Here is a 10,816-nt window from a genome sequence, read left to right on the forward strand (position 1 = left end):
TGATGCTTTACTGTATTTGTTGTTTCAGGATTTTTGGCAGGAGTATCAATGATGTTTTATAAAAGCACAACAATTTCCATGTATTTAGCTTCCAAATTGGTGGAGGTAAGCAAACATCTCTATGTACATATATTTCCAAAGGATATAGAGCTTTTCTAGCTGGTTTAGCAGCAAATATATATCCCAATTTACAAGAGCACGTCAGTTTTATAAAAGTATTTACAAAGTCAGTTCTCCCATTTTTTCTTCTCTCTTTATGTGTGTTATTTTCAAATATATACAAGTATAGAAAGAATAAAGTAACTAACCCTCATGTACCCATTATACAGCTTTAACAGTTAATAGCATTTGACCAATCTCATTCCATCTCGACTGCCCCAACCTCAGAAGTACTGAATTTTTTTGAAACAAATCCCAGACATCATATCAGTTCTTCCAACTCAGGATTAAAGACTCCTTAAAAACAAATAGATCAATAGTACTACCAAAGTATAATCAAAATGCCATTTTCATACATTTAAAAAACCTCATAATTCTTTAATATTAATATATATACAGTTAGAGCTTATATTCTCACTGATTGTCAAACAGATGTCTTTTTGCAATCTCTGTTTTAATTGGATCCAAAGTCTCTTAATAGCAACTCTCCTCCCCCATCTCTTTCTTTTCCTTGCCATTTATTTGTTAAAGATCTAGGTTATTAGTTCTGTGGAATTCCCACATTCTGGATTTTGCGGATTGTCTCCTTACTGGTGGTGTTAACATGTTTCTTTAACCCACATATTTCCTGTAAATTATTAATTAGATCTAGAGGCTTAAGCAATTCGGGTTCAATTTTTAGGAGATGGAGGGGGACAGAAATAGCTCACAATTACTGTGTATATGAATTCCCATTGCATCGTATTAGGAAGCACAGAAATGTCTGGTTGTCTACCTTTTTGTGATGCTAAGATTGATCAGTGGGCTCAGTGTTAATAGAGCTAATATAAATATTAAAAAAGAGCTAACATAAGACTCCCTATTAGGCTTTCACTTAATTGTTTTAGCAGCCATTAATAATCATTGCCAGGGTTTATTATTTCATTGAGAGTTGCAAAATGGTCAGTTGTTTCTTCTTAGTACTTATTAGTGGGAATTCTTTTTAAAAAGAACGTTCCCTCACAAAGTGAAAATAAAATGCTTGATTACTTCCCTTTATTTCCTGGTGTTCAGAATGAATTAGTTTCTAGCATTCTGCAAAATTTGACCTATGAGTCTTTATTTTCAAGTGTCATTATGAAGATATGAATTTTAACATATTTGATTTGTTTTGACCCAGTCATTGCAGTCATTGCCCTAATTTTGACCATGAGAGCCTCTGCAAGTTGCTCCTGTTTCTTTTTTACATAATGCCTGTATCTCTGGTAGCTTTCTTGCTTTGTGATAAAACAAGGTGTTCCAGGCTCATCTTGGACATTTCCTGCCCCAGGCACAGAATCAGCCTTTTTTGCACTAACCACTAGTTTCTTTTGGTGGGAAATGGTAGTTAGAGGCTTCAATTTGGGTGCTAGAAGTTTCTTGATCCCCAGCTAGCCAAGGTTTCTTGGCCTTTCCAGTGAACAGAGCTAGAGAATCCTTCCCTCCCCCAACACCCTTTTTTTAGAGAAAGAGAAAATAATGAGCATATTGATATTTCCAATTAAAAGTTAAGATTGCAGATTTTTATTTAACTTGTTTGATTTTTCTAAAAATTTTACCCCACTGAAAATCTGTGTCCCTAATGACATTAAGGGAATTACATATTTGCTTTATTCGTGTGTGTGTGTGTGTGTGTGTGTGTGTGTGTGTGTGTGTGTGAGAGAGAGAGAGAGAGAGTTTGATATTTTTCTCAGTGCAGTTGGAAGTCATTGGAGAGTTTTAAGCATGGAAATGAAATTATTTAATTCACGTTTTAAGAAGACAAAAACATTCTGGCCATTATATAAGGAATAGACTAGAGGCAAGACTGGAGGCTGGGAGAACAGTTAGTCTCAGGCAGGAGATGGGTGGCTTGTAGGGATGGAGAGAAATACAGAAATTTGGTGTGTGTTTAGGAGATAGATTTGACAAGGCTTGCTAATGGAGAGGAAAAGGAGAGTGAGAGAAAGAACATATCCCCAAGCTAGCAAAGATATATTCTTTGACACAGGGGAAATCCAATATCAAGATCTAGTTTGTAAAAGATGTGTTTTATAGCTGCTTCTTCCCTAAATGGCTAGAGTTTTTTAAGCCAAGCAGTGGCGTAGCTGTTTTCTTATATCAACAGGTCAAAGAAACTGGGTATAAAGTGTGCTGATAAGAATTTTTTTTTAATTCAGAAAATTACAAATTTATTAATTTTTTTTTGAGATTTGTTTATTTGACAGAGAGAGACACAGTGAAAGAGGGAACACAAGCAGGGGGAATGGGAGAGGGAGAAGCAGGCTTCCCACCGAACAGGGAGCCTGATGGGCTCGATCCCAGGACCCTGGGATCATGACCTGAGCCAAAGGCAGACGCTTAGCAACTGAGCCACGCAGGTGCCCCAGAAAAATATAAATTTAAACTTACTGTGTCCTTTGTGGAATTAATGACTATGGTGTAATAGGCAATCATTTTTCTATGATTGAAGTTAATTTTATATTAAAATGCTGCATTACTATAATAATGAATATTAAAAGTCAGCTGACTAGACAACTTTTTTCTTGGAAAAAATTATTTCCAAGATATACGTATTTATTGAATATTTATTATGTTCCCATTACTGTACTAGGTGCTGGTAAGCATATAGAAGTATTGGATGTGGTCCCCCCCTTCATTAACTTAGAATCTGGTTCAATAGATAAGTTTTATTATAAGAAATTAGGAAAACAGTTATTCCATATATCAAGAGATACCTGTTTCACATGTTTCCATGATGCCATTCTACCACATCTGAATTTCATTTTTGTCAACATGAATACACAATATACATGTACCTTGTAATATACTGTATAGTATTTTCAAAATAGTGGCCCATGTATATGTTCCTTCCTAAGTAGATTATAACTCTGTACATTATCTTACAGATTGAAGTGAATTTTTTATTAAAATGCTGTGTTATTATATAATGAATTTTAAATTAAAAAACCAGCTGTATAGACAACTTTTTTGGGGAAAAATCATTTCATGTTCTTTCATTCATGGACCACCCATGTCTTCTTGAACCTTCCTCCACCTGATTGTAACATGGTTTTCCACTTTTCTTACTAGTCCTGCTTTAGCTTTCCCATGTTTCAGAGAAACCATTGCTATGAATTACTCCATGTTCTACCCATATGAATTGGCTAGTCCTTCCCCATATGTATCATGTGCTTTTACCCATGTGCTTGTACCGTGTGCTTATTACCCCTGCTTTTTCTCTCTTGTGCCTCTTAGGAGGCAACACTATTAGAAGCGTAGTCAGCAGACTAGTGCTAGTCCAGGAACTCTTTGTTATCAGTTCAGGACGAAATAAGTATAGAAATTGAGAACAAGCATTTGGAAACTTCTGTAGCAACTTGACAGAGTAATTTGTCTTTTGAATATAAGAGTGAAAATTTGGTTCAATTTTGTATTTTTAAAATTTATTTTTCTAGTAATTTATTTTTATTGCATTATAAAAGCATCAAGCCATGACAACTGGAATTAAAAAAAAATGTTTCTTCACTGCAGGTGGTTTGAGAAGCACTACCCAAATGTAGTCATTTCTGAAATTCTCTTTGGTCCTTTGTCCTAGACAGAGTAGTTTGCTCCCTCCTCAGGGGCCAAAAAAAAAAAAAAAATACACACAAAATATATATACATAGTTATACATCTAAGTGCATTAGTTATTTCTGTTATGCACCAACTTAGATGTTATTGTATTCATTTTTAAATCCCAAGCTCCTAGCTTAGTGCCCAGCATGTAATTAAATGTTGAATGAATGAGTGACTGAGTGAATAAGTGAATATATGTAGCAGGGAAGGGAGGACCTGAGCATTATACAAAAGCATTATACAAAAAGCATTGAAGAATAAATGATATAAAAGAAGGAGCAATAAAAAGTTACTGAATTTCACAGAAAAGTATTATTACTGGTATCTCAGGTTTTGGGTGAAGGAATGCGGGAAGGAAAGGGCTGACACTTAACTCTGTCATGGAACATACGACCTGTAATTTGAGCTCTGAAAGGATAATTAGTATTTGGAAGGTAGAAAAAATAGTTGTAGACAGGGAGTGAGTATATTGCTCCACTGTATTGTTAATGCTGTTTAAAGTTGTGTGTGTGTGTGTTTTTAATAAATTTTGGATTATATTTGTTTTTCCTTCCAGACAATGTATTTCAAAGGCATTGAAGCAGGAAAGGTTCCCTATTTTCCCCATGCAGATACGATCATCTATTCCATCTCTACAGCAATTTGCTTCCAGGCAGTAAGTGTAGCTTTCTGAAATGAGAAATAAAATTATTTCTATTTCTGTACATTAAACCAATGGGGGGAAATAAAGGCCTGGGATCATTTCTATTGTTTTATTTTTTATTTTAATTTTTTTTACCAAGATAGCTTGCAAGTTTCAAATCATTAACATGTTAACTTAATGGACCAACCCATGTTTTCTGAACACAATAATTTTTATGTTTAAATAGAGTGCAATTTATAGGTAAATGATTACTCTAGTACCTTGGCTAGAATGCCCAGTTTAATTAAACTTCTAGAAGAAGGAAGATACCATGAGCATAAATAAGAATAATTGCATTTCCCCAGTATTACTCAGGCAGTAAAGATGGGGGTGGAGTCTAGTTTATTAGAAGCATTGTTCAATTTCTTTAAATTCTGTAATCATCTATTGATGTTAATGGTTTTAGGGCTATTGCAAAATTTGGGGAATGACTTTCATTTGCACTTTTTCAGAGTAATGCTGCCAGGTTGATAAACTCATAACTAGTGAAGTGCCAGCTCTCTAATGAGTATTCAATAAATGCTTTCCTAATAATAATAGCTTAACTCAATTATTATTTCATAAGCAGTATTCTTATTTGAGGGCATATTTACAAAGATTCTCGATAGTTAATCAACTTAAACTTAAATACATATTTCTGTATCGTCATCACTGTTGTTTTTAAAATACAGTGAGCAATAAAAATAAGAGATAAAAATGCTCTATTGCCTAATACAACTAATCATATTTCCTGTTGACTAAAAGAATTCTCAAACTGAATGTTCTAACCTCAGGCTGTCATGGAAGTTCAGACCTTGCGGCCGTCTTACTGGAAGTTCCTTTTAAGGCTCACCAAGGGCAAGTAAGTGACAGAGACATAACTGACCATAGAAAATGAGCAGTTGCCACAAAATAGATTTTGAATCTTTCCATCTTTTTGAGGGAATATTCTTTCAGTGGTAAAGTAGTCCTCTTAGGTATAAAGCAAATATGACCAACTTAACAAGAATGACGTGGGGCCTTCTTTTAGTGAACAATAGACTTCTTTTCCCTGTATTATTTTAGATGTTTTCAATGTTGTAGGAAAATGCTGTATTGATCTGAAAATTGCTCATTAGTTGCTGCATAACACACTTGTGTCTCACTTTTAAAGTCTTTGATCTCTTCTTTTTGATTAAAAATACTAAGCAGATTTATTAGAAATCTTGCCTAAATAATTAAATGATTTCCATTTGGGGAAAAATAATCCTATTCTTTCTTGGTATTATAAGCATAATTTCCTCTTCCTTTATTATTCTGTCCTTCATTGTTTTTCTTAGCATTTTCTGATGTTAATCTAATTCTTTGGGACACAGCTTGACCTCACAGACTGTGGACTTTGGAGTCAGACAGACTTAGGTTTGACTCTGGCTCTGATAACCTTTAGCTGTGTCACTCATAGGAAAGTTGTTTACCCTCATGAGCCTCTGTTTCTCTCTCTCTACTGGAAACAGTAATATATTCTTTGTATGGTTGTGGGAAAACCGAGATGTTTGTAATAGCACTTAGCACCTAGTAAGCACTAAATTGCAGCTGTTATTAATATTACTATCATTCATAGTTTTAATAGCAAACAGTTGTATAGTGCTTACTGTGTCCCAGATATGGTTTTAAGATACCCATACATACCCATACAACACAGGTGTACATGCATATGTGTTTAATCCTTAAAATAGCTCTATGAGATAAGTACTTTTAAGATCCTGATTTTATATGGGAGTCAACTGAGGTGCACAGAGAGGTGAGCTAGCTTGCCAGAGTCACACAGCAGATGAAGGTGCTGTGGGATATGAGCCAGGCAGTCTGGCTGCAGCATTCTTCCTCTTAGCCATGATTTCTGTGTGTCCTTTATGTTATTATTAGTTAATTTTCTATTTCTGTGTCATTTAGTTTTTTGCCCATTAATGAGCTTAACCAGTTGATTATTTTGGAAGGGAACTTACTTTGGAAAGGCACTGAAAGTTACATTTATTGTTCTTGGAGTAGTGACGATGGCCAGAGGGCTCAAAACTAAATTCATTCTTCTCCCCAGAAGAAATGCTTGGGATCAGGCATAGAGACACAGGTTCCTCCTGCACATTAGCTCAATATATGTCTTTTTAATTTTTTTTTTCTCTTTTAAGTTAGGCGATGGATAAAACGAGGGTATGCTTTTACTTTGTTGTGTCTATTAGAAATTTGAAAACCAAACAATAAATAAAGAAAGAAAAAAATTTGAAAACCTATATGCTGTTTTCCCTTTAATCATGGCTTGCACATTTCAGTGTGTTTTCTGTGGATTGTGAGGCATCAAAATGTCAATTATGAAAGAAATTTACATTTAATACCTTTGCCTCATTGGTAACATTAAGCTCAGTCATTTATTTATTTCCTGTGATTTTGTTCATCAGAAAAAATATAATGAACCTGTTCTTCTATTTGACATAATCTAGTGGAAAGAACTTGAGAGGGGCTCCTGGGGGTCTCTGGGGTTTCAGGTCTGGGGATTATTATCTCTTTAAAGAAAATATGAGACAGTAGTCTTGAGGTAGAGGATCAGTATGAATTTTGAATCTGCCATTGAGTCTTTTGTCATGTCAGTCTTTTGTGTTTTCCCATTCCACGAAAGACATGTCAAGTGAATCATCATATTTTATGAACTTCATTAAATACTTGTTCATTGTGTCCTCTGTTTTGCAGATTTGCTGTCATGAACCGAAAAGTCCTTGATGTTTTTGGTACTGGTGCATCTAAACACTTTCAGGATTTTATCCCTAGGTTGGATCCAAGATATACGACTGTAACACCAGAGTTGCCCATTGAGTTTTCTTGAAGATGACTGTAATTTATTAATGTGACCTAATGTTTCATTATTTTCTTCTGAAGAGTTAATTATGTTGAATCACAAAGACGGAGTCTTGAGCTTGAACTTCAGTGTTATTTCAATGAGAGATGCTCTTTGTTTTTCTTACCAATCAGAAGTACAGAAGCTTTTTAGGAAGGTGTTGCTTAATAATTAAGTGCCCTTCCATAGCCAGAATCTGATTCTGGGTCGCTGTAGTGGTTGACATGATGCTGTATTATTGATTAAGTTATGTCCACAAGCAACCTTAAATAATCTATGTAGAAATGTAGTAACAAATAAGAGTATACTTAAAATTACTTTAAAAGATGTTTTTAGTTCATTCCAATATAATTCTTGGTTAAAACTAAGAGTATTTCTACGTGTTAGGATCACGGGTACATGGATTTGGTCTGTATTTTTTTTTACTTTTGAATTGGTAACTATAGTAGTTAAATGTATGGATATGAAGTAACTCTTCACAGACAATGCTGCTTTAGTATAAAGCAATTTAATTGAAGAAAGTGGCCATTCTTACTTCAGGGATGCAAAGACGGGTCTTATGCTGTTTGAATAAATGCTGTGGTATCTATGTCTTCTTCTGCTGATAACTTCATCTCTCTCCCATGATTAGTTGGGCTGTCTGGCAGCCCAGTGAACCTCTGTACTAATGGCAGGTTGGGAGTAAATGGAAATTGACATACCTGATACAGTCGAAATGTATGTTTTAATCTTTTGCAGAAGCATTACACTTGAATATTTAAAAGCAAATGAGGTTGCTTCTAAACCTCTCGTGGGTTTATAGTATTTGTTTTGTTTTCATTTATAAGGACGGAATTCTTCATGGCTAAGGTTGTCTCCCATTGTAGATTTAGAAGGGATCAAAAGTAGTTTTGGCAAGTTTGTCATTTTGTGCCCTCTCGACCGTTCCACGTACACAATGGATATTTTACAACTACAAACAATATAACAGTCTGGTGGTTGTTAAAAAGTCCATTTCATCACTAATGGGATTCAGGTTCTCTAGCCTCTTTTCAAAAACTTATTGTCACCATTTTTATTCCTGTTAGAATAAAGAAGTGACAGAATGTAGTCACTATTGATTATGAGTTCAGGACAGCTGTGATTAAAATATGATTACTCCTTAGAGTTTTTCAGGGAAAAGTTATACTTTTCTAAGTTAATAAAAGGCTTATGATGTCTACAGTTAATATAACAAATAGGGATGATGGTATATTTTTTTAATATCATTTTGATGCTGAAAAGTTTTGGGCCATTGTAAATTAATTATACAGTAGAACCTGTGTTGCAACAAGGATTATAACCCAGACTTTAAAAATGCTTAATCCTCCATATTCCATTTCATCAAGCCCTGTATATTTCTATTTACGTGTAATCCTATCCTTGGTAATGGCAAATTGAAACCCAACAAAACGACAGACTCTGGTACCATAGTAACAGAGAGAGCCACTTTAATTAGGTCAAATTTCTGCATTGTGATTAACTTTTTGGAATTGACTTGTCTATTAGACAACACTGTTAAGGCATAATTTTGGTTTCAGACTTCAAAATTCATTAATAAATTAAGTTTTAAGTTTTTATTCACTGGAATCAAAATGACAATTGGTATTGTGTTTACTTTTAAAAATGAAGTATTATAGCAGTGAAGAAAGCACTGCTTCCTGCCCCTCATTTTCTTTATTTAGAAATTATGTTTACAATATTTTCCTGTCTGCTTAAAAGAAAAACATTTTAATTCGTAAGTTACTGTTGTCATTAACATTAAAAAGGCTATGATGTTGAAAGACAAATTCTACTGAAATTTGATGAGATTGTTTAGTAAAATTTTACTGTCAAAAGGTACATTTCTATGATTTACTTTTTTCTCAAACTATAGTCATTTTTTAAATATAAAATGTAAAATGAAATAACCATCATGAGGCAGAATACAGTGATGAACATATAGCTTGAGTGAATAGTTAACTAATTTGCCGTGGTGAAAAGAGAAGTCTGATTTGATTTCACTGAGGCAGCCTGCAAAGTGTAGCTGTTTGAGAAAACAAAAAGAGACTGTCCGTGTTCCTGAAGACAATCAAAATGAGTATCTTTCTACCTCTAACCAATCAGGTATCAATTGACAACTTGGCACCATAAATAAAGTCAAATACATGTCCTTTCCAAAACATGTTTTTTGGTCCATTTATACACTGAAGATATCCTGCCAATGGTAAGTTTCCACCAGAACTGACTGTAGTTTGACTGGCTGAAGCATAAGGAGAATACCATATACTTAACTCTAAGAAAAAACATGGTAGAGAAACAATCTATCAACTAACAACTTTCCTATAGATAGAAGCATTTTCAAAAGTCTGGGAAAGCATAAGGAAGGTGCGTAAACATATCTCTTGGACTTTTTTTTGCCACCATCCGGCTGTGTGGCTGACTGTTTCTTGCCATGTCTTCTCACAAGACTTTGAGAATCAAGCGATCAAGAAACAAAAGCAGAATTGTCCCATTCCCCAGTGGTTTTGGATGAAAACTGGTAATAAAATCAGGTACAACTCCAAGAGGAGGCACTGGAGAAGAACCAAGCTCGGTCTGTAAGGCATCACACATGATGAGATGACACACCTAATTGGCACCACATATTTAATTAAGCTGTGTGAAGATCATGTGTTCTATCACTCTGTAAACATCCTTCCTACCTAGCCATAGACATGTTTTATCAGGGAAATGATTTTTCTCTGTTACTATGCCTCTGCACCAGTAGGTTGGTTCAGTAATAAATGAGACCTTTCAACTCTACTGCTGTTGTGTTTCTGATTTGTGAAGTACTGAATTCCGCCTTCTGTCAGATCATGCATAACACTGTCGCAAAGAAATGTGATAGAAATGTCCCTTGACAACCAAGTATGTAAAGTGTGGCTATGGGGCACCAGGGTGGCTCAGTGCCTTAGGCCCAGGTCATGATCTCGGGGTCCTGGGATTGGGCTCTCCACTGAGCAGGGTGTCTGCTTGGCCCTCTGCCCCTCCCCCAGCTCGGGCTCTCTCTTTCTCAAATAAATAAATAAAATCTTAAAAAAAAAACCCTATGTCTTAGAAAATGAAGTATTTCATTAGAAATACTCTTAGAAAAACCACTGTTGAGAAACTGTCATTCTACTAACATCTTTCCTGAAGAGAGCGTTTTCAAATGTATGTGGATGCATAAGGGATGTGCCATACCCTTAACTCTGAGATACAAGCCTGTGGTGAATGCAACTGTATACTAACATCTTGTTTCATGATGATGAAACAGTTTCAAATCTACGTGTGGCAGTGTAAGGAAAGGGCCATATCCTTAACTCTGAGAAACAAGTCTCAGAATATGAAACTTTCCAAATAACATCATGTTACAAGAAGAGAGAAGCATTGTCAAACGTATTTATGGAAGCATAAGGAAGGGGCCATTAACTCTAAGAAACAATGCTGTGGAGAAACGTATTTCACCTTACATCTTCATTCCAGAAGAAAGAAAAGCA

General features: G+C 35.0%; 1 protein-coding gene across 1 annotated transcript in view; it reads left to right on the forward strand.

Annotated features, from left to right (window-relative positions):
• TMEM135 (transmembrane protein 135) overlaps nt 1-10,100 on the forward strand; it is a 300,182-nt gene extending 290,082 nt beyond the window's left edge. Inside the window, exons 12-15 of the mRNA XM_025848397.2 lie at nt 29-105; nt 4,331-4,429; nt 5,230-5,297; nt 7,154-10,100. Of these exons, the coding sequence (XP_025704182.1) occupies nt 29-105; nt 4,331-4,429; nt 5,230-5,297; nt 7,154-7,286 (377 nt within the window). The 3' untranslated portion in view covers nt 7,287-10,100. The remainder of the gene's footprint in view (nt 1-28; nt 106-4,330; nt 4,430-5,229; nt 5,298-7,153) is intronic.
• The last annotated feature ends 716 nt before the right edge of the window (nt 10,101-10,816 follow it).

The sequence above is a fragment of the Callorhinus ursinus genome, unplaced genomic scaffold (genome assembly GCF_003265705.2).
Source record: "Callorhinus ursinus isolate GAN/ISIS: 27379988/994484 unplaced genomic scaffold, GSC_fseal_2.0 scaffold35, whole genome shotgun sequence".
In the NCBI taxonomy this organism is placed as follows: domain Eukaryota; kingdom Metazoa; phylum Chordata; class Mammalia; order Carnivora; family Otariidae; genus Callorhinus; species Callorhinus ursinus.